The 19337-nt window shown below is 35.8% G+C and overlaps 2 protein-coding genes across 3 annotated transcripts in view; one reads left to right on the top strand and one right to left on the bottom strand.

Moving 5' to 3' along the window:
- The window catches only part of LOC120636100 (frequenin-1), a 219402-nt gene that overhangs the window by 109575 nt on the left and 90490 nt on the right, over window positions 1-19337 (top strand). The gene's annotated exons all lie outside the window — the stretch shown is intronic.
- Window positions 14377-16333, bottom strand: LOC120636103 (glycine-rich cell wall structural protein-like). Its single transcript, XM_039907399.1, has 2 exons — window positions 16316-16333; window positions 14377-15345 (listed from the first exon to the last, which is right to left on the bottom strand). The coding sequence occupies exons 1-2, from the start codon at window positions 16328-16330 to the stop codon at window positions 14377-14379; spliced, it is 984 nt and encodes a 327-aa protein (XP_039763333.1). The 5' UTR covers window positions 16331-16333.

Here is a 19337-nt window from a genome sequence, read left to right as displayed (position 1 = left end):
ATGATGGGTATATTTTCGATAATTTTCATAGTCATATTTTATTTCATAAATTGGTAGGTGCCTTTTAGGTTTAAAAGGCTTGTTGGATGGACATTTACTGTATCCTGTATTGCATAATAAAGTAAAACTTTTCCCCAACTATTTCTTGAGATCTATACTAGTTTGTGTTTTCGCATGAACAAACAGCTGTGCGGGGAAATAGATTATAAACAAGTTTGGGTAAACTATGTGATGTGTTTACCGTACAGTGTATAACAGGCTTACACCAGTTCACACTGAAACTTGGTGCCATGGACAATGTTCCGGAAATAAGTTTAATTTACGAGTCATTACACTATCAAACTTGAAATGACTTCAGAACGAAACTAATATAAGTTAAGCTTCGATTTCACAACAAAGTTTAAGTAGGAAAGTAGGTACGTAGCTATATTGTGCCTCGGAGAGCATGTTAAGCCGTCGGTTTCAGTTATAATCACTTAGCACTGTGGCCCTGCTTCTCTAGGATATTGAAGTCGAAACTGCGCGCAAAATTCATTTTACAACATCATGTTCGACCCCTCTTCGCGCAATATTTTCAGAACAATTTATCGTGCAGGGTTTTTGGATTCGAGCAAACAGAAATAACTATACAGCACTCTATTTGATTTTCAATATATTTTTGATATTGACAATGTTTAACCGTCTCTGCAAAGTGCGCCTCTGTATGGAATCTACTAAAGTAAACGATTCAATTCATACGAGAATTAACAATGGTTACTTCTGGATTGCTCGAGTTTCACCCATTGCAAGTTGAGTAGAAAAAGATTATATTATATCAGACAAGGCTTTAATTATAATAATGACAGAGACTAATATTTAGTCATGCTGACTCACTCACCACTGTTTCAAATGCATCAAAAACTTTCGTGCAAATAAACCGATATTAACGTACTTATTTCGAGAGGGTGTAGGAAATTTTGATGGCCGATGCTTCATAACAGTATGTATATTATAATGTGACTGTGATAGTCAATGAAATCAATTTTACACTAATCAGTTATCCGCATACCTGTAATCTATATCGTATGTAATAATACCACCTGTATTATTACATAAGGAAAAACTGAAACAGCTTTAAACTAATAGGTTGGGTAAAAAGTCTTTTCGCATTATAGTATGTATGAACTTGTAATAAAATCTTTTTGGCTATACTCTTTGTAAAGCCAAAAAGATTTTATAGTGGCTGGCTAGTTTTGGTATCATTAAAAGTTTAAATTTTGAAGAAGACAATTCCAAATTCAAATTAGGAAAATGTGTGATTTTTAATTTTTTATATAACACGCATATGAAATTTTTTACTCTTCTCTCATAGCTTTGAGCACATTCTTTTCTGAATTTCCGAAGAAAATTCTTCAAGCAAAATGCGGCTTTTTTTACAATAAATGCGTCGTGCAATAAGATTAAAATTAAATATTTTATTAAACCTAGAAACTAGTCACTTAATAGAAATTCCTTGCATATTGAACATGTTTCATTATGTAATAATTATCTATTGTCTTTGGTTTTGCGAAAAATGGAACTTTAAGAAAAGTGGTGTAACAATTGAAATGTAAGAAACACTGACGTAATAAGATAATCAGTGGTTAGAAACTTCTATAAACTGTAAATAAAATTTAAGTGTATTTTTTATAATTAACCCTATTATCTAATATAGTCATAATAATAAATTTGACCACCAGTTTTATCACAATGTTAACCAATGGACGTTAACTGCAGAAGGTTTTGTAGGGAGTTACAAATATCTTGTGTGTGCCGCTTGGGTCTGCGTTATCTGAATGTGAACTCTACATTTCGGAGACCTGAATTAATGTTCACACATCTACTGAAGTATATTGAAGACTCATTGCAAAATGATATTAACGTTATAATGTTGCTATACTTGGCTCAGGTCTGATTCAAATAGAGGCTGCTGGAGATTTATAGTTAAACAGACTTTACGTAAATTTTGCCATGGAAATGGAAGACACTTAATATCCTGAAGCTAGGAGATCTACGGCCTCCATCTCAATATCCGGCTCGGTATTCAAAATAGATACTCTACTTCGGTTTCCGTTTGAAATGCTTATTATAGAGTCTGTTAGCAATTTCAAAGCGTCTTGCGATCTCTTTTGTACTTGATATAACAATGTTTGTTTCTAATTTGTTGAGGAATGCGCACCCTTTGTCTTATAGTTGGACTAACGGGAAAAGGCGTTTTGAAGAGTTTTTTTAACAAGTTAAACGTACGTTCAGCATGTTAGCGTGGTTTCACGTAGGAGGTCCCGGTTTCAAGTCTCGACGGGAGCAATTTGGGAATTTATAATATCTAATAATCATCATGCCGATAAACGAAAACACGAGAAAGTGAATTTTAGCATGCATATGTGAATCGCATGACAATTCAATATTTTTATGCCCAGCTAATCTGGTAGCATAGAAAGTGTGCATGTGTGCGATGGATACTAAGTAATAAACTGAAGTAATCCCATCGAGTAAGGTTTTGTTTTATTCGACTTGACGGCTATTTTTATTTGGTGTAAATAAGTTATTTTTTTAGTGAGATATTGTAAATATTTGTTTCATATCTTTAAGATTCTTGTTTTTGTTTGAAAGTTTGTACCCTCGAGTCAGTATTATTTGAACTTTGGTTGTCTTATGAAATATAAGGAAACAGTGGATGCACAGTGAAAATTATTTACTGAAATAGGTAATGAATCGGTATCCATACTTTTCAACTATTACCTTACTATCTGGCACACAAACATAACATACCTATGATTTTTCCATATTTCTTGTGTTAAAAAACCACGCCGTCTTCTTTGTTTATTATAAAACCTTAAATTCAAAAACGACCTAATAGAGTTGATAACTGGATATATTCTTAGAAAAATTGTTAAAGGTTCGTGAAATCGTAAAAGAATACGGTTGGGAGGGCCACATACTCAAGCTTATTGCAATTCCAAATGTTGGAAAATATTCTCGCGTAGAGGAATAAATAAAAGCCATAAAACTAACCCTTGCTAGGGGCCTCAGACGAAATCTAAATACAAAAAACATGGATCAATTTTTTTACGGCCTTACCGTTCTGCTGTAATGTTAGCCGAAATTTTCTATTTACCATAAACCTGTTTCAGTCACTTGTACAGCAAGCATTACACTATCTAATTTAAAAATGTATTGGAGTCATAACAGTATCAAGAATTTAAAATGAATATATTTATTCAAAAATGCCACAGCGGTTAAGGCGGGAGAGCTTTTTTTTAGATATAGTGAGTCTGCGAAAGAAATCTCCAAAAGGGTGTACAATGTTGACATGGGGTTGCCACTGAAGCCGACTGAGTAAATGGTGATTACTACCTTACCCGTTTGAACCGTGTGGCGGTGGCGGTTTTTCCAACAACAGCAACATTATTAAGAGTAGAAAATATGCCATCCCAAACTAATCACTGCCACACATACAAATAGGATGCTCACAAACAGCGATAATTGCCTTATGAATTCTACTTTAAATCTCTATTACAGCTTTGCTTTATCTTACTATATGGTTCAGCCTGTAGTCAGTCTCGCTCTTGCTTTTGAAAAACACGCAAAGAGACAATCCTTGCCACAAGTATAAGTTTAGCTAAGTTCCTAAATTATATTCAGACAAATGAACTAATATTTTTGTAAAGTACATCTGTAACTGACTTAGTATACGTTTTGGCTAGCTGTAAGTATACTAAGGATATAATAAATAAATAAATAAATACCTAGTGCAATTTTATGTTTGATTGATATTTCTTGCATTTTTGTTAATATTCTAAGTGTCACTTTAAGAGTTCCCTAAAGTTTACGCACCGCCGAATCTGTGTTGTACTTCGGTACTCATCACCTAAGAGTTGGTGAAACGTTATTCTTCTCTACGCATTATCAAAACCATTAGGCATCCGATTTAGGTTTTAAGACATAAGGTGTGTTAACTATATGCCTGAAGGTTTGTAGATGAATAATGACTTTATTCGTTAAAGTGATTAAGTGAAGTACCTACTGTTTCAATAACAATTTGAAATTACACAGTAATAAACCAAATATCAGTTACTTTTAACAACATTAAATGCAATTCTCATTCTGTCCATTCATCGTTTATGTCACTACCTAAATAACATCGCTTATAGCCAAGTTAATACTTTATTTACAGCCACATTACCTTTATGAAATGTCAGAACTGTTATTGTGTACTGAACTAAAGTTCAGAAATAGCATTGTACATCATACCACATCTAACTATCATACCTATTTACTACAAAATTCTTCTCTAATGCTGCACCTCCACAAGCGATTCTATAGAGGCGAATAAATAGAGGCACTCTCCACCCGGTAGTAGTAATAATAATAATAATAAGGGATCGGACGATTATCACTGACAGTATATTACAGCTAATAGACCTGATATAGTGCTTGTCGATCGATCAGTGCGCCGTGCAATAATTGTTGACATTACTATTCCACATGACGATAATCTGGTGAAAGCTGAAAAGGAAAAAGTATCTAAATAGTTGGACCTTGCTCACAAGATTACCGCCATGTGGAATGTTTAGTCGACCGTTATTGTTCCTATCGTCGTTTCAGTCAATGGTCTTCTCGCGAAAAGCTTCGACCAACATCTTAAGAAGCTTTCGCTTGGTTGTTGGATCAAGGGTCGGATACAGAAGGCAGTAGTCCTTGAAACGGCGCGTATTGTGGGGAGGTTCCTCACTCTGGAGCACTGACAGCCGGTTGCTTGGGCATTCAAAAGCCACGCAAGCGAAGGGTGGATGTTTTTTTTTTTATAAATTTTTAATAGTGTTTTTTATTTTATTTTTAAGCATTGTTATAAATTTAAAAAAAATGAAAATCAATAAATGATAGAATATAATATAATAAACTTTTGAAAACTCATTACTAATTACATTAGAACTAAATAATTATACACTATATTACAAAATAAATGCCTTATCGATAGGTGCTTCAGCTGAAAAGGCTGCTACCTCAGCATGCTGCTGCAGTATTTACAACTGCAGAGCTGATTTTCAGGTATAGCCTTGAGCTTTTTGTAACAGAGTTTTACCATTTACTACCGCCATTTTTATTTTTGCAGCCAAGCAGCATTCGGTGTCACGGTTTAAAGAGCGTGGTGGCACGTGATTCTTAAAACCTACGCCATAGTTCCACGTGTTCCATGCCCTAAGAGTATCGCTTTAACTACTTCAAACTATTTGACGTAGGTAGTTAAAGCAACACTATGCTATGGCTATGGTTTCCACTTACCATCAGGTAGGCGATCTGCTCGGTATGTCATATGTATCGTGATCATATATAATATATATATAATATATTTATATATATATATATATCATATATCATATGTATGTCATATGTCAAATGTCATATGTATCGTGCAATTGAAAGTGTTAAGTATTGATTAATAGAGAAGTTTAATAGTGGCAGTTTAAATATAAGATAATTGAATAATTCCGTTGAATAATCATTTCGAACTATGTAGTAGAATCCTGCACAGCTTGTGGTAAAGATGAATTGCAAAAACCACCGCAAATTATGGCAACGGTTTCGTAACTAAGAAGCTCGGTACTGAAAAAATCGTCACCCTCAACGCTAAATGTCCTAAGGGCTTAGGAAGTGCTTTATAAAAATATATAGAGTTCCCATTCTACAAGTCTTTATTACTTCAAAACTTATAATTAATCGAAATAAGTTTAAGAGTAATAAACAACCAACTTATTAAAAAAATATTTACAAAATATACACGCCATCCATAAGGTCACCCAAGGGCAAGATGCCCAAGACGCTATTATAGCATTTGTGTCACAATTTAAAAGAAATAATTTCATTTATAACACTGTTTATCATCATAATCATCATCACATCAATCTATCACCGGCCCACTACAGAGCACGGGTCTCCTCCCACGATAAAAAGTAATTAAGACCTAAGTCCACCACACTGGCCCAGTGCGGATTGGTGGACTCCACATACCTTTGAGAACATTATGTACTCTCAGACATTCAGGTTTCCTCACAATGTTCTTCTTCACCGTTGAAGCAAGTGAAATTTTAATTACTTAAAACGCACGTAATTTAGAAAAGTTAGAGGTGTGTGCTGGGATTCGAACTCGACCCCCCGAAAGTGAAGTGGAGATCTTACCCAATGCGCTAACACCGCTTATTGTTTATAATTACCAATTTTCACCAAAAATGATTCACTTTAGACGAATCGCCTAATTGCGTCCATCAGCTTAAATAATATTGCACAACTTGGAAATTTCGCTTGCTGGTTTAGTTACTAATCTCCAGATTAGCGCCCAAAGCTCTAGTCAGGCACATTTAGGTGGAATTAGATGGTTCATCTAATTCTGTCTAAAGTAAATCATTTCTAAGAAAAACATCGTACAACCTTCTCACAGACAGCAATGAAAGATGAAATAAAATATTTAAACCAGCAAATGAAAAAAAATTAAATTGACTGTCATTTCATGATAAAACTCTGTCTGTACTGATGCCATATGTAAATATTAAGTACCTACTTTTGATAAATCAACTTTTTTCATGCTGATAGATGATGTTAGCTCCAATGTCAACCCCTAAATTTGATTTCTCTTTTTTAATACATTGCATATTTGGCACGTTGCAAAATTAATTTCAAAATTATTCCATTGTTATCAGTTTAATCAGTTTTAGTTCAGTAACAACCTGCAATTATGCGTTTATATTGTGTTGTCATCTAACATCATAAATTTTGTTCAACCATTATATTAAACGGTAAGCTTTTAGTGATAGAATTATCTATTATAATTTTGGGTTTAGATTAATAATTTTTGGCTCACAGATATTATTGCGCTACATTAATTATAATATACTCGTTGTTATTCATATAGTACGTTACGTTATAGGAATACTATACGAACACAGCAGGTTGTACTTAACCATGATTACCATTAATGTTACTTGTACGCAGATTAAAAGAGTAATTATTATTCTTACCCACTACAAGCCACAGACCTCTCTTTTATAGGAAAGAAGGAATTAGAACAAAGATTCACGACGCTGTCCTAATTACTTGTAGAAAAAAAAGTTACTAGTATTTTTGCCAGACCGCGCAGACTGTTTTGCTTCAATCAATGTACCATTTTTTTTTATAGTTCAATCCCCGCCAAGTAGTTAATGGACCGATTTCACAGGTAGAAACTCTAGCTAAAAGTGAGGATTTTACTGGATACTTTTACAGCATTTTATATCATCTCTGCATTGTATTTCAAGTCACGATACAAAATGATATTACTGTCACGTCCTGCCGCGACTTTAATGTACGATTTCAATGACATGTTACGTCACCTCTAGAGTTCACACTATACCGTAAAGGAGAGAGGATTTTAGAGAATAGATCCGCCACGCTGCTTCAAGGCTGGTTGACGGACTTTAATAAATATTATCAAATGCTGGTTAGTTGTGCAAGCTGGGATAGGCCAGATTGAGCTTTCAGGGGCATGGACGAGAGTGGCAGTTTCTAACTCTGGGCTTTTGGGCACAATTTCTTAACAGAAAATACTCGTATTCGAACATGATAACCGTGAGATGAATATGGCAATTAGGTAAAGGTATATTACTTGTATCAAGATTTCGGCTCAGGTAACATTTGGCGGCTCCTTTTTGACTGTCCATTTATCCCTACAGAATTATACATACAGAAGTAGTAACATCGTACTGATCGATATATTGATGAATTTAATCTTCTTTTAATAAAATCATCAATTGGATAAATGGTTATGTTGAAACAATTCATTCAAGTTACGAACAAGCCAACATACATTCCAAGTAATAACTACATATTACAATTAAATAAAAATCTTCGATATTTTTATCCTTAAATTTGTACCTAACACTTAATTAACGCTTAATTTTAGAATGCTGGCAACTGGATTTTAGTTTTAATAACAGCATGCGTGTTCTACCTTACATGTAGACTTTCGTGCCAATCCATTGCCTGGAAACAAATCTTGTTTATTGGCAAAAATCTACATGACATTCAAGAACGATTCGGTGGTTTTGGGCACGACACGTTTAATACTTATGTTCAACTATTAGTACCTCGTAGTTATGTATTGAGTTGTCATGATTATAGATATACTTTCAACCATTATTTCACTGTAGTATATAATAACAGTTTAGCTCAAAGCTGCGCCTGCTACAATATGTCTCTTCTTTCGAAGGGCAAATTAAAAAAAGGACTAATCTAGTTAATTTTTGAATGGTATTTTTAATTATTCTGGTGAGATATATATAGTAGTATTTTCTTATAAAACTATTAGGTAATATTTCCACATTACCCACTACAAACTATCATGATCATCATATAAATAACGGCCGGGCACGGGTTTCTTCCCAAAATAAAATAAAAGGATAAGTCTGTAGTCCACTACGCTGGCCCAGTGCAGATTGGTGAACTCCACACACCTTTTGAGCACATTATTGAAAAGTTTCAGCCATGCAGGTTTCCCCAGGATGTTTTCCTTCGCCGTTTAAGCAAGTGCTATTTCATTTGCTTTAAAAGCACATAACTTAGATAAGTCAAAGGTGCGTGCTGGGATTCGACCTCGACCGCCCGAAAGTGGAGTCAAAGCCTACCCACGGGGCTAGCATTGCTTCACTACAAAATATACTTAATAAATATTTAAAATATTACCTTTTCGGAATTGCGGTTAAAAATATTTTAATCTCAATTTTCAGACACACGTTACAGACAGTACCTCATACCTTACTTCTATGTAGTACCTATATTACTTTTTAATTCATAGTTATTAATTTTAAGACATGTGTCTCTATAGGTCTCTGTAGGGTTTAGAAATACATGGACAATGTCAAAGCGCCGCTTTTTAGTAGCAAGAAGCTTACTAATAAAACTTCAGTGATGTGCTAAGTGCTTAATAAATTAGGTACGTAATTTACTTAAAAGTCGCATCCACAGTTGCTTTGTGTTACTTTCTGCCTCAATAGCTATTTTTAATAAACAAAAAATATTTCTGTTTCTTTTATATCAATATCTTATCCATAAAAGACCTAAATCAGATTAGGTAGGTCAATCAAAGCCATTAAATGGTTTGTGACGTCGTGAGCTTTTTTATAAGTCACCAAACGATAAAAGAATTTATCGTGAAGCGACTGGAAATCTTCAGCTTTTGCAACTGCTTTCAGAAAGCAAAGTTCAATTGCTTTTAAAGTAGCAATTACCAATATTGAAATAAAGTTCATTTAAGACCAAACAAGTAACTAGATTACAGTACCTACAGTAACACTAAAATCAGAACTTTTAGTGATTAATACAGCACACTTGTATAATTATAAAAACACTTTGATAATATTAAATTAATAATCTTTAGAATATGGAGATCGCGCGTGCAGTCATATTGCTCCATAGATTATTAAATTAAATTAATTAATACTCATATTAAGGCCGCCTCTGTGTAGTTTTTTTTTTTTAATGCTTTGTATTTGGTGTACAATAAAGTGTATTTGATTTGATATTAATTTACTACCGTTTATTCGGATCATAATTTAAATTTATCAAATGGGAATATATAAAAAAATTCGGGGCAAAGAGCAGACGGAAAGTTTTTTGTGTTAATTAATATTCTAAACATAAATATAGGTACTTACCTACTTACGCGTGGTCTCCCACTTTTCGCACTTGAAAAAACCCGTTTTAGGTGCGAACCCTCAACATATAAAGGTCCTGCGAGATACTTACAAGTCTCATTTTTTATTTGAGCATTCGACTGTTCGGAATTCTTTTAAATTTCGAATCCTCCATGAGTTTACCTCAGTGTCACATTCGCTAACTGATCCATTCACTTACTCGCTTTGCTTCTTGCCATCATTGCTTCGTTATTTAAGTCAGGCGCTTTAAAGCTGGATAGAAAACACTACCATACTTAAGTTTGTACCACACTACCATAATAATCTTGAAGTAAAAGATCATTTTCACGCTTATCATTCCAGTAATCTGGGATTAATCGGTCCACTAGTATTAAAAATGGTAATAGTATAGTTCCAAATAGGTCGAAATTAATTTGGTATGCATGAAGATGTCAGCAGTTAACCAAAGTACACCAACTATAAGTAAGTATATAACTGCGCAACTTTGCTATTACCAGAAGTAAACGTATGAAGTTTAATGCAACCGGGAACTAGAAATTATACCAATAACAGTTCGAAAACAGGGCGGTTCAGGAAACAAATCCTCAAGAGAAATGCGCATGTATCTAACTAAAGCTGGGAAACTTTTTGCACGTGTCGTTTCTCATGATATAATTACCACTTTATGGAAGTGCGGATGATCTGAATGACCTCGGCAATGCTGTTTAGTTAGTTTAGCGGCATATTTATAACTAAGCATAAGTAGATGGCCCTAAGTCAGTGGGCGAAAAACAGGGGCCAATCACACAATGGCATCTCAATACTGAAAAGCAAGAGGGAGAGTTAGGGCAACACCGCTGTTTCTAACTGGCGTCCTTAGGAGCGTTCAATTTTGCGTCTTTCGTCTCAGGGCTCCAATCACAGGGCTCTTGCGTTTAAGCGCTTCTGTGATTGGTCGCGTGCTGGAAGCAAACTTAAACGTCGCTTAGGACGCAAGCAGCAGGACGCTAAGGACAAATCTGGGTGTGTATTCTAATAAGGTTACCGATTTTTTAATCGCCAAATAATCATCATCATTATCATATAAACCCATTAGCGGGTACTACCGACTACGGGTCTTCTCCCACATTAAGAAAAGTTTAGGCCGTAGTCCGACAAGCTGGCCCAGTGGGTTTGGTGGATCTTCGTGGATTCAACACATCTAGGAGAACCTTATGGATAACTCTCAGGCATTCGGACTCAGCCCTCCGGAAGTGAAGTCCTAAGTACCAGGCTAACTTCTAATTCTGGAATTTCCAGTTCTGAAAGAAGGAATTATGTCAAAGTTAGGTTAACCTAATGTTACTAACTCGGTGTCGGCTTTCTCACCAGAATAAGGTTTGTTTTCAAGTTATCTCTGTTATAATGATGATTTCCAACCTCAATAATTAAGATTCTTCTATTACAATATTTTTAACAGTAAATATACTATTAACAGTAGATTAACAAGTTTATGAATATGCGAACGCGTTTTAGAAATCATATTACACAGTCTGTTTTACTATGAATTCGCAAATCGATATCTCTTTATCTACTTTGTCCTGAAATATGGTGTCTTGTTTCGTGGTTTTCTCATTCTTATATTTAAATAAAGAATAACCTATGTATTATACTTTAAGACTTTTATATTTAGTAAACTTTTCCTTGCAGTAGTCCCAAACGATTTTTTAAGTATCCGATAGCAAGTCGCTAAATACTGAATTTAGTTCTTCATAATTAGTAATATAAAACGTAAATCTTCGGAGTTAAAAATTCCGAGTTTTTTTACATAATATTTGGGTTTGTTCCGTCATCCGATCGGTGATGTTGCTTTTTCAATCAGTTTTAATTAGATAATATAAGTTATAACATTCCATCAACGTTGATAAGACTAGGTATATTTGTGACACAAAACCAACACTATACTGGCATACTGATTCCAAAGCTAAATCATATAGTTCACACAGTGTCATACAAAGTTAAATAACTCTTTTCCACCAAGGAAGTGCTAGAAGCCGATACGTGAGAAACCACCCAAAGTTGTAATGGTAAACTTTGGCTCCAGTTAGTTAACACATTATACCAGCTTGTTTGCTAAGCGGTATAATTACCGATTTCTGGTTAGTAGTACTATTACTTCTGATTCGATATAGCTCCGTAAAAAATTTAAAGAAATAGGTAGCCTTACAATATATTTATAAGAATATAGTATTTGTAAGACAACATATTAGTCTATATAAACAAAAAGTGGATATAAACAGTCGACTTACAAGAAATGGTCGTAAATTGACATCTGCATATCGTCTTCGAAAGGTGCAGAAGTCATTTGTGGGATTGAGTATATATACGCTTTTATAATATGATTCCTAAGTTAATTTTGGACCTACCAATGCATAAGTTTAAAGAATATGAAGTTAAAGATAAAACACAATCATTACAGCGAGTTTACTATACAATTGATGAATTTTTTTGATGACAAGGTTGCTTGGAAGCCTCCAGCTCCGCTTTCATCTCTCACAAGATAGAAAAATGAATGTTAAAATGTAAATTGTTGATATTGGAAAAGAGCAACTGCTGAGTTTCTTGCCGGCTTCTTCTCGGTAGAATCTGCCTTCCGAACCTGTGGTAGAGTCACTACACATAGACAGACTTGACGTTTCAAAAGTGCTTATATTAGGCCTACATGAAATAAATGAATTTTGAATTTGATACTGTGTTAAGGAAGCGTTGATAGCCCAGTGGGTAGGACTTCGACTTCACTTTCACAGGGGCGAGTTCGATCCCTAGCACGCACCTCTAACTTTTCTAAGTTATGCGCGTTTTAAGCAACTAAAATATAACTTGCTTCAACGGTGAAGGAAAACATCGTGCAGAAACTTGCATACCTGACAGCGCTCTATAATGTTCTCAAAAGTTCGTGAAGTCCACCGACCCGCACTGGGCCAGCATGGTGGACTACACGGCCTTAACCCCTTCTCATTGTTGGAGGATACTCGTGCCCTTAAGCGGGCCGGTAATGGGTTGATGTGATGATGATGATTGTGCTAAAACAGATTGTGTATATGATTTTAAAAGTGCTATATTTAGTAAAGTAAGCATGCTCCCATCCTATTCTATATTATACTAACGTAACTTTGAGTCCCATTATATTGCAGTTAACTGCTAATTTTAAATGATAAAAATCCAGTACAGAATTTCGGGAAGCGAATCTTCGTTTTTCCAGCTTATATCCACCCCGCATCGCTTATTTAGCTCGCAAATCCTAGGTAACAGAGCGTAGCCATCTAGGGTCATAAAGTTATTTATACTTACTCTGTATAATTTTAAATTTCGAACAGGTGTATTCAGACTAACTTCAAACCAATTAAAGGTTAATATAAGCTAGCACCCGCCTAACGCTACCATTGTAGACTACTTCACTTACCACTAGGTAAGGTTAGATTGCGGGAGAGGGCTAACTTCGAGGGTCTTAATATAATAAAAACAATTTAAGTGATGGCGGTGGTATTGGTTGGTAATCGCAGTAGATGGTGGTGGTGGAGTAGTAGCTCAGAGAATACTGGCACCCGTTCTCCGTTAAGTTCCCAAAATTGCCTCATACTACATTCGGCGGAAGTGGAGGGGTGGTGACAATCGTATTTTGATCTGCCTTCACCACACGGCAGATGACAGGTTTTAGTAATCTGTAAAGTCTAAAATTTCAAATAACTTGGACTAATGCCAAAAATGTTAAAGCAGCGAGAATTAAGTCAGCAATATCTTATTTTGTCCACTAACTCCCTCTCCTTTTCTAAATATACTACATTTTTAAAACTTGTCACTGCAACTATTGAAGTCACTGCAACGTTTGGAATTGTAAGAAATATTATAATCACAAAATAATATTTCGTACAATTCCAAACGTTACAACTACAATTCTCTAAAATATTAGGTCTGAATAGCTATTATAGTGCAACAAGACAATAGGAAATTACTCAAATCTAAGATCACTAGTATAATTCATTAAAACGGAGATTAATAACACAGCGCGTAGTGCCAGTCTTGAAGCGCACCTCTCACCGCTCCCAAATCCATCTTGGTCCAATAGGTTATGCAACGAGCGCTTCCGATATTATCATATTCGCAATTTAAATTTTATATCGAAGCTAATGCCAATCGAGGCCGGGAAAGGAGGCTTTCGTTTCGCCTCCGACCGCCCTCATGCCGGGACAACCTTTCACGACTACTTTCAGTTAACGCAACGGTTGGACCGGACCACACATGCCCAATCAGGTATTACGAAACAGACAGAATTGCATCATACTTTTTTATTACAAAAAATAAAAGCTATTTATAATACATAAACATAACAGTCGCAGTAAAATACTTCCATTGGAACAACATTAACACTGTGCACTAATAACGAGTAAAGATGATATTCAATGATGAGATTTAAAACACTTAAGTAGTTTAAAGTCCCTTTTACTCACCTGCGGGCGAACGCATGGGAGGTGACTATGTACAAAGCGTCCGACCGCGGGCAACGGGTGGTAGATTTTAAAATTTCTAATTATATAATTAAGTCGATCGAAATAAATTTTTCCATAACACTTTTGGGTATTGGTTTTTCGCTCAGCAATAAATATAGTAACTGGTTGTAAAGTCCTACCACCTAATTAATTTTCTGTGTTCTGACTTAATGAAGAGGTCCAGCAACGTGACCAGGAGGGCCATATTGAGAGCTGGTGGCGCCACCCACTGAAATACTTGCATCACCACCGCTAGCTCCGAAATCGGTAGAGATTTCAGCCCCACCGTGACCACCGCTTCCGCTAAGCAGGGCACCTTCTATTCCTGATCCTCCGCCAATGCCTCCGAGATCACCACCGCCAATAGAACCTCCACTGATAAGGCCACCATCAATGCCACCACCGCTGATGGAACCACCGCTGATAGAGCCACTGCCAAGAGAACCGCCGCCAATAGCACCGCCACCGATGAAACCACCTCCAATACCACCGCCTTCTTTCTGTGTCTGGTATTTGATGAAGTAAACTTCCGGTTTTGAGGGTTGAGTGGGAGCTGCCGTGGGAATGACAATGTCGGGTTGTTCATCGGGCCTCTTTACCAGAACGTAAACAAGGGTCTTCTCTTCGTTCTGAGCCTGGACGGGGATTATTGGTGCGACGGGAGTGGGTGGGGTAGGGGCCTTGATAAAGATGATTTTGTAGTGCTTCTGGGGTGGAGCGACGGGGGTGATACGGGGCAGTCTTTGCTCCTGGGGTTCTGGTGGAGGAACGTGGACGTAGATGTGTTTTTGTACTAGGGGAGCTCCACCGAAACCGCCTCCGAATCCACCGCCGAAACCAGCGTCACCACCAAATCCGCCACCAATTCCACCACTGAGTCCACCGCCAAATCCACCGCCGAGTCCGTTGCTGAGTCCACTGCCGATTCCACTGCCGAATCCACCACCAAGGTTTCCTCCAGACAGGGAGATACCTCCAGATGAGTGACCACCGCTTAGTGAGATTCCTCCTGATGAATGTCCTCCGCCAGATATTCCTCCTAAAGAAGGAGCTCCATAGCTGCTAGATGGAGCTGAGTAGCTGTAGCCAACTGGAGGTTCAGGACGGCCATAGACCAACGCCACGCAGGCGAGTACCTTTCAACAAATAAAATAAGGGTTATTTTTGCTAACCAATATGACACGGGATTTATTGTAATAAGCAAGTGTACCTAATTAGCACAAATAATATTTTCATGACTGAGTTCTTTTACAAAATCACGATTATAATAAACTGCTGTGTTTTTAAATAATGTCCAGATGTGGAATCTTTAACAAATTCTTTACTAATTACTACCATGCAGAATTGTAATTATTTTTTTATCATAATCTGATCTTGGATTGTGTGAAACATAAGAGTGATTACGCTGGTGTTCTATATTACGCAACGGCGAATATTGGTCGGCAATCTTGGGTCTAAGTGCATAGAATACAGATCGAAGTGTTACTTTTATTTTAGGTAATTTAAATTCTGTAAAGTGTTCAACGTAAGTGAAATGAAAATTGTACTTGTAAAGAATATTGATTACATATATACGGGTTCCATAGTGCTCTCAAAACTATTATAAATTCGAAACGGTTTGAAGTGTTTCGTAACTCTTTTCAAAATTAGAGCATTTTACTTAAAGATTAGTTCCACCAAGATTATCTTTCATTATATGGGTAAATTAAGGCTTTTTGGACATACGATTAGCTGTTGAATTTAAAAATTTATGAGTAGCAATGTATAATTCTCTAAGGAAGTTATTTAAGTATGCATTGAAGTATATCGATTTTCACTATCCATAACACTTTACACATGTTTATTTCTCAGCACTATTTGGCACAGAGTCCATTGTCCATAATTAAAGCCTACATAGTCACTGAACACTTCACTTTTTCACTTGTCACCTGAAATACTTCTGCGTGTAAAGAATACAAAGTAATTACATAAAAGTCGCAAGTGCCACATAGTCTTAAATTATAAAAATTGTACAATTAATCAACGTTAAAATTAATTGATATTATGTTTGGAATTAATAAGGTTGTGATGTTTATTAGAATTAGATTAACACGCAAGCGGACTTACCACGAATGCGCGCATATTAGGCGTGGTGGGCACCGGCTCTGGTTTAAGGAGACTACGCTGCTTCGGCTAAGAGTGACACACGCTAGAGGAACAACACTTTTTGGAGATGCTCCTGGCTGTGTGAGCTTGTGTTAACTGATGACATTCGCCACAGCGACCCGCTCTTAAATACCAAAATGCTCATCTCGTCAGAGCACTCCATCCCTACGAGCATTTCACTTGGTAACGTGCAACTATCGTCATTATTTAACAAGTATACGGTCCTTTCTTTTCCACGAGGTCCGTGGTCAAACCGGACTCATTCGATACGCTGCCTTAGCGCCCACCGCTCGCCTACCCGCGACGTCTCTTTGCCGCCCAATAAACTTTAAGGCTCAAAATCGCTCGAGTGCTAACATTTACCACTTAACAGCATTGACGAAATATTGATATTTTTTTCTTGAAGATGGTCTTCTTTACTATCGGTCTTAGAGAATGTACGTCCTTTACCTTCTAAGCTGATTAGTGGCAGGTAATAAACGTACTTTGTAACCAAATGTTTGAAATATTTTGAGGTGCGATTGTATGGTAAGTTTATTAAACCTACAGCAAAGTTTATTTTGTGCGCTTATGTCCACCAAATGACATTTTTATTATACTATCAATCCAATGTCACTCTCACAAATCAGACACATAAACCTTACTAACCGTCATCTTATTATCACAGCTTTTAAAGCTATATAAATTTAGCCATGCCTTAGGTATAGGCGTTTTTTATATGTTGAACAAACTTTTTTTCACATGTGCCGCCATTTTCTTTTTTTTGTGACGTCACCTTTCATAACAAACCTACCCACATCTAAAACGAAACAAAACGGATCGTTTAGGTTGTGGCCCATAAACTAATGATAGAGGTATACATTCATACTCGGTTATTTAAAATCAAACATAAAAAGTCAAAAGTAAAATTTAACAACATCGTCTATACCTACCTAAATTATAACAAAACAGAATTTTATTATTATTATTATTTAACTCTTTATTTTTACACTACTTTGAAGCAAGGGAAAAAAAAGAAAAATAGAAATACAAATATGGAAGAAACAAAAGGCGCTAGAATATTACTATTTATGAAACTAAAACCCATTGTATGAAATTTACTAAATATTTCTTTAAAACGAATGACCAACAAAACACTTCGCGAATATAACTCATAACTCACTTTGAACAGGGTGGCGCGGCATCTGAGAGCAAAACTCTATCCGTAGCATGTTGCGAATAATTATTTTTCCCAACAAGCTCTTCGTAGTTAAAAAGTTTTTATTTTTCATTTTGCTAAGAGCCAAAATTACGGTTTTCTAGTGTGAGAAGTTATTTTCATTTGAGCACAGTACGAAATTAAGTCTTAATTAGTAATGCTGCCATTTCAAAACTGTATTTTCCAGTGATTCTTGCCAGTTTTCACGCGAAGATAACTTAACTTAAATAGGTCTGTATGTGGCTTAAATTATTCTCTAGTAATTAGAGTTCCGTGCTCATTAGAGTAACTTATTTTTACAAGTAATTTCGTTATTTATTTCAGTCCGTGCTTCCATACGTGTAAACGTATATAACAGCTATTTGTAAGTGCAACTAACAAGCAAAAAAAGATGATTCTCAAAGTGTTCCATCGTTTTATAGTTAAAGTTTTTTTTTTATTAGAGGCAGAGGAAATCTATTATTAAATGTATACATTAAAACTTACATCTAACTGAAACAGTTAATAAACGAAATACTTATACTAAAACTTTATACGGTATTATATATTTAACCTCAAAAACAACTTTTTGGTCTTTATTTCCGAGAGGGTTCAGTCGTGGCTAGTTACCACCCTACCAACAAAGACGTGCCGCTAAGTGATTTAACGTTCCTGTACGATATCGCATAAAATATATAAACTACAATACACCTAACAGATTAGCCCGTTATCATCTTAAACTGCATCATCACTTAGCAGGAGAGATAGCAGAGAAAAACTGGCTTGTAGAGGAATTAAAAATTAAATAATTTAAGTTTTTAGTTAATCTATGCATTTATTAGCATGGGAACCATGGCACTAATGATGCGTACATTACATGTGTACATGGTAGTGAGATGAAGGCGCTAGATAACTAACCAACCATATTGATAAACTTAAAATAAGAGATATATAAGAAAGAGAGAGTGAGATATGTATAAGAGATATATATGTGTGTAACTAACACAGAAATATGCACTGGTAGGATTATCTTATATCTCCTCGAAGCATGAATACAGAACCCTATCTCATGCCAATTCTAACACGCACTTTACCAGTTACTAATTTGAAGTTTGGGTTAGATGACGATCAAAATTCAAAAATTCAAAATTCAAAATTCATTTATTTCAAGTAGGCCTAATATAAGCACTTTTGAAACGTCAAGTCTGTATGTGTGTAGTGACTCTACTACCGGTTCGGAAGGCAGATTCTACCGAGAAGAAGCCGGCAAGAAACTCAGCCGTTGTTCTTTTCCAACATAAACTATTTTCGAGATTCTTCTATTTTTAGATCACAACTAATGGTAAGTGACGGCGCAATCTCTAATATAACATCAGTATTATTCTGGAAGAAATAATGTATTACTTTGCTTTTTTATAATGAATTTAACAGAATTTGATATAACTATCGCGATAAACTCGAGGTTGCAGTAGATATTAATATCCTTACAAATACTATAAATCAGAAAGTTTGATGGAGTTAGTTGAAATAACGGAGAGTAACTTAGGCTGTTATCGCAGGAAAACAATCGGTTCCAATGGTATTCTTAAGAAGAAATGCAATAAACGCTCACGAAGAACGCCTGTAACCGCAAGTAATGTATTATTTCTGGGTTACATCTGAACTGGTCTGGTAAGAGGCTTCGGCCACGCGTGACTGTAATGCCACCGACAAAGCCGTGCGTTCATCCGAGCGATTAAGCGTCCGGTACGTTTTCGCGCGGAAACTTATTATAGAAATGGGTTTATTATAGCCGCCAAACAGTGT

This window comes from Pararge aegeria, chromosome Z (genome assembly GCF_905163445.1).
Source record: "Pararge aegeria chromosome Z, ilParAegt1.1, whole genome shotgun sequence".
Lineage (NCBI taxonomy): Eukaryota > Metazoa > Arthropoda > Insecta > Lepidoptera > Nymphalidae > Pararge > Pararge aegeria.
Note: the sequence above shows the minus strand (reverse complement) of the source record. Positions and strands in the feature narration are given on the sequence as shown.